The sequence below is a fragment of the Perissodus microlepis genome, chromosome 5 (assembly GCF_051167445.1).
Source record: "Perissodus microlepis isolate ML-2025 ecotype Zambia chromosome 5, ASM5116744v1, whole genome shotgun sequence".
Classification (NCBI taxonomy): Eukaryota; Metazoa; Chordata; class Actinopteri; order Cichliformes; family Cichlidae; genus Perissodus; species Perissodus microlepis.
Genome location: NC_140465.1, coordinates 26,096,941 through 26,113,966, shown reverse-complemented (window position 1 = coordinate 26,113,966; position 17,026 = coordinate 26,096,941). Strand labels below are relative to the sequence as shown.

Below are 17,026 nucleotides of genomic sequence, written 5' to 3'. Positions count from 1 at the left end.
TTATAAACAATAAAAAAAAATACATAACAAAAATAAATGTGAAATAAAGGAGTATCAGTAAATGTAGATCTATAAAAATGTACTGAAACTGTGAAGTAAGATCACTTTAATCTGTCTCCCTGTAGTCAAAAAGAAGAGGATTATATATTTAGTCGCAGTAACACAAACACACACAGGCATACTGTCTCATACACACACACAGGCCTTGCACAAGGGGGTAATAGTCAGAGAGGATTATCCATCCCCCATCGCTACGCAGGATTAGGTGCAACCTTCTAATCTCTCAAGCATTACGACTTCCTGATGTACAGCCAATCAGGGCTACAGTCCCATTTCTCTAGCCAATCACATGCTCCTCAAGAACCCCACAAGTCAACTCAAACCAGCTCCTCAGTTGGCAATTACAAGTGTTTTGGCTCCCTTACTTATGAAAATTTTATTCTCACTTTTTAATATTTTACTTATTTTTTCTCGCATATTAGCTCAGCTGTGCACACCTTTGCTATAAATGTAATGTTTTATGAATGTTACTGTAGGCAGTGTTTACTAAAAATTCACAGTGATCACATTTAATAATTTTAACAAAGACAGTCTGTATTTTTAAATTAAGTTCATATTTGGATGGACCTGAACTGCGAGGTGTAACAACCAATAGCTGTCCAAATCTAATGGGGAAATCTGATGGGGAAAATTGCCAGACTTTAGAAGCAGTTGCAAGATAAAGTGACTGATAAATGAATCCAGAACTGAAATTGGTATTTTTGCGTTATATTATACCAGAAAGTCTTGTTTAAGTCAGTGTACAAGAATTTGCCATGTTGTTGATGTAAATAAATTTGTTAATTTTATCAGACAGTTTGTACTTTTGTAGACCGAATATGGTGACATAGGCTACCACACAGCTATCAGGTGGGCAAAGGACTTACAGCTTTGAGTATAGGGCTAAAAGCAGGATGTTTTTGTGACGCTCTCAGATGCAGAATGGATGGAAGATCTTTGCATTTGCTGTTGATGTGACTGTTTCTTTAAAGCCAAATGTGAGGTCACATTTTTACTGACCTGCCAACACTGAATATGTTAGTTCTCTTTGGATCTAAATTGATATATAAACAAACATTCTCAGTGATGTAATATGCCAAATCCAGACACAGATTCTCTCTCAGTGATAATCATGTCTATTGTACATTTCATTACCTAATTGTAATTACGAGTAGCATTTTATAAAGAGACAAAATTAAAACTGAACAGATTTGAGGTCAGCTTGGAACAACCCAGTGTGTCAAAAACATGATTTTAGTTCAGTTTATCCACACACTTAGTTTCTCATGTGACCCCTTGGGGAAATTAATTGCCCTCCTTCGATCCAAAAGAAGAAAAACCAAACTTGAAAAAAAATGATGAGCTTATCACTAGTCTGTTTTTCACAGTTATAACTTCTTGGTGTTTAAAAAAAATAGCACAGCACACAACACATTTCGCACTTCAGTCATAAATCACTGTCAATCTGTGGTGAATATCGTGTCAGCAAATGATTTTTAATGTAGGAATGAGAGCAGAAAAAGCATTTGTTGTCTACATTAACATCTAGAGGGAGAGTGCTCGCTCTGTCACTTATCTTATCTCGGCTGGCGGGAAGTTGCTGTGTGGCTGTCAAACAGGCATTAGTGGGATGCCGATTCAGGCCGTTTCCTGTCAAACTGTCACCACTGGCTGATTTTAATGCTCCATCTCTGATTGCTTCTTCTAGAGTGAACAGAATTCTGCTCTTTGATACTTTTGTGGAGCTGGTAGTATTGATTTTCATGTGAACTTTTGGTCGACAAATGAGAGGATAAAAGAACATTTCAAGGCTCTTGTATTCTGTCATGTGTTAAATTATATACTCCCAGAACTTTTCACTCTTGCCTTCTGCCTCTTGACTGATTGAGCAACCCGATTAAGCCATCCAGACCTTTTTAGTGATTAACAGTTCAGTTCATTTAATGTATTATTTGTCTACTGTTTGTCTCTCATATAGTTCTCGGTAAGACCTGCTAGATGGAAGATTTATCAAGCTATATTTTGCCCTCAGCTTGGTCTATTCTGCTTATCTTTCTCTCTCTCACTTGTGTTATCAAGAGCCAGTGACAAAAATAGAGATAACACAGCTAGGAAATATTATCGGACTATTGTCTGTAGCTATTTCTATCTCCAGTTAGCTTATCTATTTGGCAACAATTGAAAAATAGGACAAGGAAAACAGCAAACATCTCATTCCCATTTGTGTTTTTTATTTATGCATACATATTAGGATGTGTTCATCTCTCTGTGTGCAGGCATTCATTTGTGGATTATATAAGTCTTTGAATTTGTACATCTGTGTGTGTGTGTGTGTGTGTGTGTGTGTAGTGTGTCTATCTTTGTATTAGCATTTGTATTGCTTCTGTGTGTGTAGTGACCCAGAATGTCTTGACAATATAAAGTCATGAGCTGGAGATGAAGGTCCCAAATGAAAACTTCAAAAAGCAGAGATGCTGAATCTTAAAACAATAGGTGCAGCCTAACTCTCAGACTGACGCAGGGTGTGTCAAGTTACACACTAAAGGAGACGACGTAAAGATTTTTTTTTTTTTTTAAGTGTTAATCTATTATAACCATAGGGAAATCTATTAAATGTTTTCTTGTTATAACTTCACATTGTGAAGGTGTATAGCTTGGAAGAGTTTTTGAAGGCTTTACTATTTCGGCAAACCTCTTTGAATTTTAGAGATCAAACGCCAAGTGTGGGATAGATTTGTTTTTAAACTAAAACATATTTTTTCCTTTCTTCATTCATTCTTAACAGATTTTAAAAATTATACTGAATTTCCACGCAAACCATTAGACACTGTTACTTAACTTTCAAGCATCAGCTAACGGAATGAGGCACCTGAATACGCTTTTTTGTGACCTGCATGAACTGCAGGAGTAAAGAGCTGTTATGCAGTCACATAACTAGATAAAAAGGTCACTGACTAAGGTTTTAGACAATATCTTGGAAATTAATGTTTCAGATTATAATTAAGTGAATGAAAACTGTTTGTTGCATGGATGTTAAGTTATCTTAAAAGTCAAAATTATGGTTCAGTCGTTGATCGGTAGGGCTTCATAGATTGGGTCCAAGCAAGGAAGAGTTGTGATTCATTTCAGTCATTGTCCTTTAAGGTCCAAGCCCACAGAAAGCTGTATTGCCTTTGTTCTCTTTGTTAGCACTCTGCACTAACATGCTCTGCTGTGACTAACTTCAACCTTTTAACTTGGTTAGTGGTAGGTACCAGCTAGTGGATCTTCTGCGGGATGTCGCCTTGTTGCAATCGGAATTTATTTTGGTGTGTCTATTTGCAGAGCAAACGGCCTCTGCCAGTAAAGTCAGAGCAGTAAAGAGCAGTCTTCTCACCTCAGAAGTGGGAGCGGAAAAGAAACCCGGAACAATGGCCAGCTGTGATTTTGTCTAGCTGGTAAAAGGTGTCACTTTACAGATGCAGGAGGTGGCCTTTCACCTCCTAGGTCCACAAGGTAGTATTTATAGCACACAAATGAATGGAGCCATTGCCTTCGTCATAGCTCCTACGAGCGATACAAAAGAATCCGCAAATGGCAAGAACAGGTGCATTGCGTGCCATCAAAATGTTTGTTAATGTGTAAAGCTGCAGTGTAGATAAAACAGAGTTTTACTGCTGCAATCCATGGATCTGTATAAATAAGTTCTAACAAAGCAGTGGAGAAGGGGAGGTAGATCTAGGCTTACCAGTTTAGAAGAAACCAGAAATGTTCAAGTGAATTGTTCATGACTATATCAAAAAGGGAAAAAAAGCAATGAAATACTTGCAGGATACAAGGTTTATTTATGTATACAAAATGCTTGTAGCAGAGATGTGAAAATCCATTAAAGTAAATAAAACAGAGCAGAAAGAGCAAATACCTCACATAGTCTGTTCTTAATTCAACAGGACAGAGAACACTGACGCTAAGATGGTGAAGAATGAAGACACTGCATGTTCTCTAATAAAAAAAACAGGAGCACAGAGAACAAGAATGGAAAATAGCAAAACTCAATAGAAATAGCATTCTAGATTGCACAAAGGCTCTTCAATAAACGTCCTTTATTTTCATAAACCTTGGCCGTGATTCCAAAAGCTGCAGCGAGGCATCATTACACCCACAGTGTGTTTGTAGTAGGCTTGACTTCTGGGTGGAAGTTATGACTTTTAGTATTCACAAGCATTTGTCTTCTGTGTTTGTTTGGACAAAATAAATACAGTATTATGTTACCATGCAGTGCACAGACACACAAACACCTGCACAAATCTAAAATTACAGGGAGGGATTTCAATATAAGATGCTCTTTTAAATGGTTTTAGACAAGTTGGTGACAAGTTGTAAAAAATACTTTTTTACTTTGTGATATAAACGTAATATCAAATGTTAAAAACTCATAAATAAATATTTAAAGCATACAATCTTTAGCTACAATTAATAAGCAGTTTAAAAAGAGTGTTTCCCACTTTAGAGTATTAAGATGGGTATTTATAAATAAAAAGCCATACTGCTCCTTATGACTACAGATTAGAATGTTATTCTCAATTAGCACCCAGAGGGACATTTGCTAATGTGCCGCTTGGGTAAAGAGCTGTGGTAATCTCTTACAAGTTGTAAACACGAGCACATAGATCTGGATGAGTTCAAACTTTGGCTAACAATTGCCAGTTGTTGCTATGTAAGTGATTAGCTAGCAACCTAAAACAGCTCAGTTAAATTGACCAACTTTAAGGAGCGGGTATAAAGTGTATGAGCTTGATTGGGATGTCTAACCTGAGCATCTGACTTAGTGGAATAATGATAACAAGTGTTGCCTTGAACTGACTCAATTGAGGCAGTTATATTACTAGTCAATCCCATTTGCATTGGAGCCATTCAAGTTTACCAGAGCTTGCTGCGCTACGATTAATTCACAATTCTCTTGCATACAATGCATTGCGTTTTGGTAAATGTAGCATAGTAAGCCCACAGCTTCGAACATTCTGCTCTGACTGTATAGCACAGAATGTAAATGCACAGTAATTTCAATGTTAATCTGCTTACACTGGTAGCTTCATCAGTATTTGGGGTTAGTTAGGAATTTGAAAAGGTCACAAAGAATAAATCTTTCAGAAATCCTGATAGCAGAACTATAGTTATCAATATTTCCATGTTGATCAGTCTGGAACTGATACCAATGTAAAACCCACCCCTATTTATGTGTTCCTGTTCTATTTTCCTCACCTTTCACTTTTCCCTTCTCCTGTTCCTTTGATCATTTCCTTCCATTTCTACTTTATCATCTATTTACCATTCTCACTTTCTCCTTTCCTACCCACTAATTCAATCACGCACTAACTCACACATATGTCTGCCTTCCCTCTGGTAAGTTATCCCTCAAAGACACACACTCTATTACCCAAGATGCACTGCCCCGCTGCGCGCCTGCCTTTTCATTGGCCAATAAAACAACCTGAGCTTTATAGCTCTACCAATTCCAAGTACATCAACTATAAAGGGAGAAAGAGAGAGAGTGAAGAATGATGAGGAAAAACAAAGAAATTTTGAAGAAAAGGGAGGAAGAGAAAAAGAAAAGAGTGGATAGAAAGAGGAAATACCCTGTAAAGGGTAGAAGACGGAGAGAAAGCAAGAGTCTACTGCTCAATATGGAAAGAAATGTGAGTGGGTAAGATGAGAGAAAAAGAGAGACGGAGAGAGCATAAAGCCTATAAAAATATAGAGAGCCATTCATGACTTATAAAATAACAGCCATCGATGTGCAAACCAAAACTGCAGCGTAGATGAAAGAGATGATATTTTATTGTTCCAGCCCCCAAGTCCCAGCCTGTATAAATAGCTATTGATTCACCATGTTTTATTCAGCCAGCCAGGCGAACTTTCAGGCCTGGGAGACGTCAGCCGGTTGTTGAAGGCAAAGCTGCTGCTCTGTCTAGGCTTTTTCTGCTGCGTTTTAGACTGTTATCTTCTATTGGCTAAAGGTTTTGTCCCAGGTTCCTCGATCTGAGAGGCACTTTAGTCATCTGTCTGGTTTGTAGCAGGGGAGTAATGTGTCGGGAAAGTGGAGAAGAAAACTTCTTATCATTTTACCATCTCAGGTCACTGGCAATAAAACTGACGAAAAAACAAAAAAAGAAGGAAGACTAGTAGAAGCATTGTTTGTGGCTTTAGGCTCTTATTTCAACTTTGGAGGGTTTTGAGGTAGTTCGATTTTAGCCAGAAAAGAGCAGCAGCCTCCAAATATCTAGACAAGGTAGAGTTTCAGTCTCGCATTAAATTCACAATAGAAGCAAAGAGCTACTGAACATAATGGGAACATTTATTCATGTCAGACCTTCTGATCTCTTTTCTAACTATTGCTATCCATAGGAACAGCTTTTCACTAGGGGACAGTGGCAATCCCAATGCATCAAATAACGCAGACAAATGAGCTCAAACTAACTATGAATCTTTTTTCTGCTTATGAATAACATGAATGTACTGTAGCTCCTGCACCATCATATGTCCAAGTCTGGGGCAGCCATTCTATTTTCTCACATATTTACATGGTCTCCCTTACTTTGCGTCTTTCCTGTCTTCTGCTCTGTCCTGTCGTATGTCCTCACTCTTTGCATTTGTATTTGCTCCAGCACATCCATCCAAAGTCACGTATTCACATATCAGTACTACAGCCTGGGGCCTAGTTGAAGTGATGCACCCAGCTGTCAATGCCTTTGATTTGACTGTTAATGGGCTGACGTGGACCACCCAACGTCCATGATTTTGAATTCCTGAATTCGTCCTCCAACAAATGTGCTATTTCACTCTAACACACTCCCATGCACACTCGAAGCTACCCATTTTCCCTTTGTGTCTATCCACATCACTTGTTTCATTTCATGTCCTTGCTTTCTTTTCCTTATTCATTCTTGTTCAGTCTTGTTTTTATCTTCCTCTTTATCACCGTTATTATTTTCATCGTTGTGTTCTTTTTTACTCACTCCCACTAATCTGCTTTAAGTGTATATCAATGCAGTATTCTCATTTTAAATTGAGAGTAATGGTGCTAAAGATTATCAATACATTAAATTAAAACCCTTCCTGGAATCCATAATCATCACTGTTTGATTGCGCAAATGTGTTTGTGTCTAAATTAGCCTATCATCTATTCATTGCATTTCTGTGTTCCAAAACTTTATGCTGTTTCCAGTTTGTTGTCCACCTTTTTCTTTGTTTTCCACCTTTTCACTATACCCCTTTGTGTCATTCTGTGCTGTTCATTCTGAAATATGACATATTGTCTTTAGTCCTGAATGCAAACCGGAGAGGTCATAGTCATGTTGTTCCTCCAGAACAGTTCTGTTGTTTTTTCCCACTGTCTCCCTCAAAATGTTTTTATTCTTACTCAGTTATTTCTGTGTATTATGCATCTCTTAAGGATATTTCTCCTTGTTAGTTAATGTATTTGGTAACTTTTCAGTTGATGTGAGTCATTTAGACATTTAGTGATGTGATCTTTTTCTGTTTTTGTAGCCATAGCTATGATGCTATGATGCTGTGATGCACTAATGGTGGTGGGAAAGTTTTTCTTTGACAATTTGGGGTTGACCGTGTTTGCCTTTACAGAGCATTTAGTCATGAAATTGAAAAATTAGAAGACAACTAAAAGGAAACAGGAGCCTTTCTAGGTGAGGTAGCTCTGCAAGTTGGCAAAAGATTGTGCATTGGTTGCGGTTTCCACCTCACCAAGTGCCTTATGGCTCACTCGTTTTGTTGTTTCTGTCTCTCTGGTTCAGTCTCCTGCTCTACCTGCCTCTTTGTTTTCACTTTCACACTTTATCCAGTATGTTTTTTCACACTTTGTGGCTAAAGGACAAACAGATGTGTACTCGGACAAGCACTTACACACAACCACAAAGTGCTGAAATGTGTTTGGAGTTGATTTGCTTTTAATGTGTTTTTTCCCACCACTCAATAATCTTTTGTACTGACTGTCATTCACAATGACAGCTGTCCTCCTGTGTTTTATCGTGCGTGTTTGTGTGTGCCCATGTGTGCAGTCATTGATGGTTTCACAGTGTGGAAACTTGCCAGTAGCAACACCACGACAGACATTGACAGTTCTTTTAACAGAAGAACTATTTTAGTGTTTCTGCCAGTTTAATGGTTACGGGTCAATTTGCTCAATTTGTTCCAGTCTCAAAGTGGAGATCGTGGAGAGACACACAGACCTATTGTAAAGAGCCATCATCTCTTGAACTCCAAAAAATGATTTGTACTGCATTTAGCAGACAATTTAATAACTGATGATTGATTTACTGGATTTTTTAGATGTGTCTGTGGAGGTGTTTGGAAGACGGTGACTCTGAATTTAAAGCTTACTTTCTTTTGTTTTGTTTTTTGTTTTTTTGTGATTTGAAGATTAAAAAATAGAAGAAAGAAAATCAGTCTATTTTGATATTCTTTACAGGTTAAAATTACTGTTTATACCATAACATATTTTACCCTCTAAGACTGTACTTAAGCTGGCATTTTTGAAATTAAATCAAATCAAATGAAATGTCTAATGGGAAAATTGAACATTCATGTTGACAAAAGAATGATCACTGATTGCAATTCCCCTCAGGCCATGTAGCATTTATAGCATTTTTCATTTTATTGCTTGGTTGTACAGCCAACTGTACACCAGCTGTACATCAGTGAATCCAAAGGATGCTGTTGCATGCCTGCGTGTACAATTAGATGAACGCATAAATGTGTTCTTTTTAAATTTTGAAGCATTATTCAACCGAACCAAACTACTTATGGATAAAAAAACGAAAACAGATATTATTGATTGAAATCAAGCATTACAAAAATTGGTTTAAACAAATTGATATCTAAAACCTCAAGTGCAACGTTGAACCAATCCTGCTTGTTCCTTCCTTTAAAAAATAAATAAATAAAAGATATTTCAGTTATGTTAAAATTAAATGAGCTATCACTTGTTTATTTAAATTGTGTGAGTGAAACAAATGTAAACAGATGAATAAATAAAGCTGAATTATGTAAGTGCATTTAAATGTAAAATTTTCCCATCTACCTCTAGATTACCTATAAGGCACTGAGCTCCTTGGACCCCAGTGCTGATCTGACAACCCAGCGGGGACAAGTTTTCAAGCAGAGGAATGAGACCCACCATCTGTTTGTTGGGCTGTACCCGGGAACCACCTACTTCTTCACCCTTAAAGCATCTACCAACAAGGGCTTTGGTCCGCCTGTCACTACCCGCATAACCACCAAGATTGCAGGTAAACATTACTGTTAGGTGTTATTTGCTTCTTAAAACATTAATGCCACATACAGACAGTAAAAACGTGTTTATTAGACAGCCTGTGTGCTGACATGTCAGTCAGTTGCACTATAAATAAGCGTTTTAATTTGTGTCTCTCTTTGTCTGAATGACCATTTGGTTGTTCTCCCATCTGGCTTTGTATCCCCCTGTTTGTGTCACCAGCCTTGGTCCACAGAAAATGTCAGTCGCCGCACAAAAAAAGGAAAAACAATAAACTTTTGTGGCAAGAATTGTGAAGTGCCCTCATATGTTAATACAGCTCTTTATTCTTGAATGAGAGAACATTATCATTTCAACTGTTTAGAGAAGGCTATGCTGTGATGCCCAAATGACAGAATGACTGATGCTAAATAAAACCCTTCAGCTCATTCTTTGTTATCTAAATCTCTCTGTGTGCCTTTCTGATTTCACATTTTGCCTTTTTTTTTTTCTCAACAATTCTCCTGTAAGCCCTTTACAAATCTTTTACTGGATTGTCTCTCCTTTGTGGTTTGTTTGTTTAGCTAATTAGACCTCATTGAGGCAGTTGTGACCTTTGAAAAAACAAAAGAAAACAGAAAGCTCTGAGGAGACACTCCCTGTAAGTTTGTGCTAAACCAATAAACTCTTATGGTTACAAGTCAACTTTATACAGAAGGAACTCTGAATAAGTATCGCATTACTGAGAATAATTTTAATTTAGGAATGAATACAAAAGCTGCAGAGTAAAATATGAACATTTAGAAATATAAACCACTCGGTATTTCACTGAAAGCTTGTCACTTCCACATTTGTCAGTCTCATTACATAGTTGACTAGCATACATAGATCTTGTGCTTTCACTTTGTTCCAAAAGAGGCTCTGTATTCAAACCACTTCATATTCATTCACTTATCTGTATTCAGTCCTGGAGTCTGTTAAGTGCCACAACAAGTGTCCACTCTTTTACTAAAAAAAAGCAGTGTGGTTTATAAAAAATGTGGCCTGAAATTGTTTTCTGTTAACGACGCTATTCGACTTAGTTCAATTCCATTCGGTTTTATTGATATAGCGCCAAATCACAACAGCAGTTCTTTTAAGCTCTTTATATTGTACAGTAAAAACCCTACAATAATACAACCCAACAATAATACAGTAAACTACAATATACACTAGCGTGTGTTGACAGTATACACGTCACTTCTATTCCCTATAATATAAAAAAAACCCAAAATGTGGGTTTGTGGCTTAAAGTCAAGTGCGAATATACCACTGAATCCAGACTTGTCGCAGTGCTGCTGTACACGATGAAGTCCTGACTGATCTAGAAGATGAATGTGTAATGTGTTAACAGTATGTTTTAAGTGTTGTCCTATCTGTCAACACCTACAGTGATTTTTAGCGTGACCTTTCCACCGAGCCTCTGTTCTTCCATCATCCTTTCAAAACTTAACAACACATTGCCAAGAGGAACAAAAAGGAAATGTGGTGCCTCCACACATAACAGATGTGTCTTCTTTCAAATGTCACGCCATCACCAATCTTTATTATCTCGTTCAGGAGCTACAGGATGAAGAGATTTAAATTAAATGCTGCAGACACATAGAGATGGATGGACAGAGTGGCGAGGGTAGGATTCATGCTAATAACCTGAATGCCATACCAATCAGGAAAAAAAGTGTTGATGTTCTACTCAGACATTTATATGCTGCACCTCCAGTATGAGGGCATGACAGATGTGAAATTAAAATTTGAGTGTAATAGAATAGCTGTGAAGCCCTCGGCGGTGAAGCTTACGTCTACTTTTTCTTTATCGTTATACATCCTGATAATATCACTCTTGTTGAGATATACTGTAATGTTAAAAAAACAAAACATTTCATAGCAATTTAGCATTTACATGTTTTAAATCAGGGATTCGACATACACATGGGAGGGTGCTTTTTTTCTTCCGTTGTTGACTCAGAGGAAATATAGCTGGCTTTGCCATATGCACGTCCGTCTTTGTCAGTGACGAAGAAGTAGACCTCAAAGGTTGGGTTTTTTTAGACTTCTTTTTTTATTCAAGTTACATTTAATAGTTACATTAACCCTTTAAAGGCCAGACCATAAAAAATAATAAAAGAAAATTGTATTTGTATACTACCACAAAGGTACTAGAATGCCTTTCTGGTAGTATCTTGCAAAGCACTGTTGGTGTGCATATAAGTCAAGAAACATATTGTATTTCTGCGATTTTATACCTTTACAAACCCTTTGTACAGAGTTACTTTTGGGATTGGTATTGGGATGTATCGCTATTTCTAAAACATGTGTCATTAGGAGGAGGATGATTGTTGGTCAGCTAGCATGTTCACTTGTTTCAAATTGCAGTCAAACCCTTTTGAGATATTGGTTTCTTGTTCAATAGGGCACAGTCTCTCGTACAGACAATCCATCAGTCTGAGATGCATAGGTCAAAGATATATCCAAACAGTGATATATCTTCTTTGCTAGGGTCTTGTACATGTGTATGAGCATGCTACAAAGATCAGTGTCTCCAATATGTTCACTGCAGGCATGAGTGAGTCAAGGGCAAAGGTCATCTGTCTTTGTGTGGGCATCATTGTTCCAATGTTCGATAGTGGAAAGAGGAATGATCCCACAGGCATCAGATTGCATGGCCTTGCCCCATAAACTTAGATGCTCCGTCTATTATTTATTAAACAGGAAGAAAAACCCAAAAATGACAAATCATGCACTGTCACAATGCTTGTAACATCTCGGTATACAAATATATGTCAGTATAGTAGAATTACACATCCTTGTACTTTTTTCTTGACATTTATCATATTTACAGTTTTTAAAAGATCTCATATTTTATTCATCATGTGTAAGAACTGTACCTCCTATGTGCTGGCTCTGGGCATGAATCGGTGATGGGCAAAGCACATGTATCTTTGTGTGGACCTCTTTGCTCCACTGTTTGACAGTCCAAAGAGGCATGATCCCACAGGCATCAGATTGCATGATTGCTTTGGCCTTGTCACATAAAGTTTTACAGTCCAAAACAAAAACCATGTACTGTTACAATTCATGTAAAATGTCAGTATACTAATGTATAGTATACTAAAGTTACCAGAATTCACGTACAATGCTAATAAATCTGCATATTTTGTTCTAGACATTTAATATATTTATACTTGTGAAATTATTTTAGCCTTAATTTCATCTGATAGATAAAAAAAAAGTGTTATATAAACACCAATGATCAGAAAAGTTTTAATTTGTTTTGTAACGAGACATTTTGAGTTGCATTAGCTTCAGGTCACAACTTTTACCATGAAGGGACAAATCAGCCATATGTTTTTAGAAAATTATTTAAACCTTATAAAACTGTCTTATTTTGAACTTGTCATGTTACTTAATTATTTTTCTTAAAGGCTTCCTGGAGGGCAGCTAACTAAAAAGGTCTTTCATTTAAAGACAGATTAACATCCGGTGGGTTTTTTTCTGAGAATAACAAAACTATGACATGGCTCAAACAGGTTGACTTAATTTCAGTGTATTTTTAAGAAAGGTATAGGTATAGAAAATTTACTCAAAGCTCAAATATGGTGGTAGAGTTTTTAGAATTGTCCAGTACAGCACATAGAGCAGCTGTTTTCTACAAACTGTTTAACAATCCAAAAAAAGAGATATGTGAAAACTTGAGGATTATATGGCAGAGAGATCTGAGTTGTGCAATTTCTAAAGAAGACTGGTGTAGAATTTTGTCATTCTCTGATAAATGTATAAGAGAGGCCAGGGGTAAATTTACTCAGTATAAATTAATACACAGATGGTACTTCACTCCGTCCAAACTTTATAGAATGGGAATCAGTCCCAGTAATATATGCTGGAAATGTAGTTCAGATCCAGGGACATTTATGCATGCTATTTGGGAATGTGGGAAAGTTTATCCCTTTTGGCAAAAAGTATTGGACAAAATAGGAAGGTGGATTGGTTTGATAATACCCTTGTCACCAAGACTGTGCTTATTAGGGGATCGGTCGGTGTTACCTGGGGTTTCAAAATATGACTTTGTGGTTATAAAGGTGGGGGTGATCGCAGCGGCTCGAGTTATTCTCAGTGTATGGAAGGAACCATCTCCTCCAGAATATAATAGGTGGAAAGAAAATATGCTGAAAATGGTGTCGTATGAAAAATTCTTGGCTAGGATTAATGATGACAGAGAGGGGTTTGACAAATCATGGGGATGTGTTTTTGGCTGAGATGGTTGGAATTTATTTGGTCAGGGCAATTATCTTTAGTTAAATTTTATGCTTGCTGCATTGTATGTTTGTGTAAGCACTCAGTAATGGAATAACTTAAGAATTTGATTCTATTGTTCTTTTTTTTTTGCGGGTGTACCGATAGTTAGTAAGTGTTGAAAATAGACCCAAAATACAAATGAGAATTAACCATGGGATTAGAAGCTGTCTTTTCTTTTCTTTTTTTTGTTTCTTTTCTGTTGTTGTTTTGTTTGTTTTCATGTTGTTAAATGTTAAAAACAAATAAAGACTTCAATTACAAAAAAAAAAAGAAAGGTATAGGGACTCAAAATGTGCTCTACCAAATGACTGACCACAACCCAGAGCTTTTTAAATTATGCTGGCCAATAAAATCGTCCGTGTACGGCAACCTGTTTTAAAATTTAAATTTGCTAAACCTTTTCAGCCCCCATGATGCCAGAGTATGAGTCAGAGTCTCCACTTAATGAGACCGAGACAACCATCACTATCCTGCTGAAACCTGCCCAGTCCCGCGGAGCACCTATCAGGTAATTTCTTAACGTTCCTTAACAAAATTTTAGCTTCTTTTTCATAGAGTTTCTTTTACTATCCTCTGCTGTCCTACTCACATTTTTCCTCCCAGCATCCCATCTACCTCCCTTTCATTACCCCCCTACTTTTTTCCATCCATGTTCTTTTGGTCTTCCTTCAGGGCCCTTTTAGAGCCATTGCAGTTGCTCACACATATAAGTCTAATTTGTATGCAAAGGAATTCAGAGAATGATTTTTTTTTTTTTTTAAATTTGTCAGTGAAACATTTTGCCATTACTCATTTTGCTTTTTGTAACTTTTTGGCTATTCACTAGTGGAATTGCAAGTTGTATTGGACATTGCAGGCCCAAGTGTCTGATACTTTAGCTGGTCACTTGAAACTTTGCTTTAATTTAAGGTTTCAGCCATCAAATTCTTAACATAAGGAAATGGAAATTTGGATTTTATTGAGCATATTGTACAGAAAACACCGTATTTATAGTCTTATACATAGATATTGATGGTGTTATTAATTTGTACCATACATGCGAAAACAAGGACTAAACAGTATAAAAGAAAAAAGCCTCAGCATAAACTAACACTTGGAGTGGGTTTTTAGCTTGGCTCACAAAGTGTGTCTGTAATTTGCTGACACTACCAGTTTTGGTTAACTAAAAGACACATTTAACACAAAATGTAATTAATGGTGATTCTTAGTTTTATCAACATTCAACAAAAAGTCAAACAGGACAAACAGCACCCACATGTCTCTTAAGGCCCCGGATAAACAGGCCTTGTGACCAGTCAGTGGTAACCATGAGTCACAAGGGAAAAAGTGTGTAATCTGGTGGCTGCAAGTTGCTAACTGTCAGTGAAATTGACTATATGAGCCTCATTCAGACAGGCCAGTGGCACCTGCTGATCACCAAGGAAGAGTGAATGCTGCAGTGGTTGCTGGAGGTTGCTGACAGTCACTGGTCATTGGTTGCAAAGAGGTATCCAATCAAAAATCTTTTGATTGCTTTGTCTCTAGCAGGTTGCCATGGTCAGCAGCAGATTGTGCGGCTTGTCTAGCAACCGGAGAAATCACAACGTTTGTGGTGCAAGAACATCTTTGCAAATTACTTCTCCAATAAATAGATTGTGTTTGCATGTTCTGCAAAATCCCTTAGAATGCTTTTATCAGGCACACACACAGCACACACAGGTTTTATTTTCCCAGTCACCAGTCCACTGTATTCACTTCAAAACAAAGCACTGAGTGAAGGCACCCAGCTAATTTATTTCTTTTCCTTTTCTCATTTTTTCAGCCAGCATGTTTTTAATTAAAAGTTCACTTTGAACATGTGATCTCATCCATTTAATTGGTGCAGGGGAGAACATTATTCTCGCTCGCCTTTAGGGAAATACAGCTTCGACAATGCTGTGTGGAGAATATATATCACTTCAATTTAGACTTTGGGAAATGGATTTGTGAAATGTGAGTGTAGGTCAGTGGTTTAGCATTAATTTTTGTAAATCCCTTATCATATCTCATCATTAATCACCCGCAGATGGCAAATATATCTCATGTTGAATTAGGCCGCACCCTCATCGCTACCGTCTTTATGTGTTTATCAACTAGAGAAAAGCCCATTAATGTGTTTGCTTATTATGTGTGTTTGGTGCAAGTATTGCATGTTTTAAGTGCCAACAGATGTACGTGTGGAAGCAGGAAAAAAAGGCATCTGTTTGTTAATGTGCACACAAATGTTTTTGCTGCAATTGTTTTCTTATTCATCCTGCAGATCAGAGCATCTGAAATTTAGGAGGTTAGATAAGTTTGTTTTTTTTTTCCAAAAAGGCTCTGTAAAGAGAAGCAGCTGTTGAGACACACACTCATAAGATGCACTCTGACACACACATCAGGCTGCATGCTCAGGTGCCTACACGTTCACTTTCACATAAATGCACACAAGCGGAAACCATTGTAAATGTTTACAGTGACTGTCAGTGCAGATATGCACCAGTTGATTAAAATCCAGTGCTTAATATTGTGTAGGTCTCCTTCATGCTGCTAAAACATCTGCTGGGCCTGTCATGGTATCTCTGAGGTTGTCCTGTGCTATATGACAGTAGCACATTACAGATTATTTGAGCCCAGTGGGTTAAGATTTAGACTTCTATGGATCTGGCTTGTTCTCGGGCATCCTGAGTCTCGAGGTTGGCTAAGCACCATGGATTCTGTTACATTTCTTCAACATGTCTTGATGAGATTTTGCAAAGTGAACAGTGCATTGTCCTGCTGTGCAAAACCACTGACATTGGTGGGTGGTTTTGCCATGATAGAGTGGCTTGGCTGGAAGGAATATTACTTCAGTGTGACACAAAATGACATCCACATAATATAGTTGCTCCAAAACAGGAACATGAAGAAAATAAATCTCAAAAATCTCTCAGTTTTACTTGCAAATATATTCATACATACATGCTCCATTGATCAGAGTGCATGACAAAAAAAATGTCTGCAAGCCTCAGCAGAACACTTTCTAGAAGTATACAGTACCAGTGGAAGGTCTGAACAAACTTTTCACTGGTACTGATGAGATATATTTATTTCAAGCCTTAACTGTAAACTTCAACTTTAAAGCTTAAAACCAAGTTTTAACAGTGACAGTAACAGCTGTCTATTTGAGGAAAAAAACAACCAAAAAACCCCCAAAGAACACACACACACACACGCAGTGATTTCTTCACTTTTCGAATTCACTCGCTTTATGTTGCCTAATAATCACACAGCCATCCACCAGTCTCAGAAAATCCCCTTACTCTAAATGTTCAAGCTGTAAAGGTGTAACATCTCACAAACAGAGTAAAGGCACAATAACACACATACACACACTCATGGATATGTATTCAAAGACATGGATAGTTACAA

General features: G+C 37.3%; 1 protein-coding gene across 9 annotated transcripts in view; it reads left to right on the top strand.

Moving 5' to 3' along the window:
• The window catches only part of ptprt (protein tyrosine phosphatase receptor type T), a 313,327-nt gene that overhangs the window by 165,661 nt on the left and 130,640 nt on the right, over positions 1-17,026 (top strand). For all 9 annotated transcript variants that reach the window (XM_084929068.1, XM_084929066.1, XM_084929067.1 and 6 more), the window contains exons 12-13: positions 9,122-9,323; positions 14,024-14,126. In XM_084929068.1, the coding sequence (XP_084785194.1) occupies positions 9,122-9,323; positions 14,024-14,126 (305 nt within the window). The remainder of the gene's footprint in view (positions 1-9,121; positions 9,324-14,023; positions 14,127-17,026) is intronic.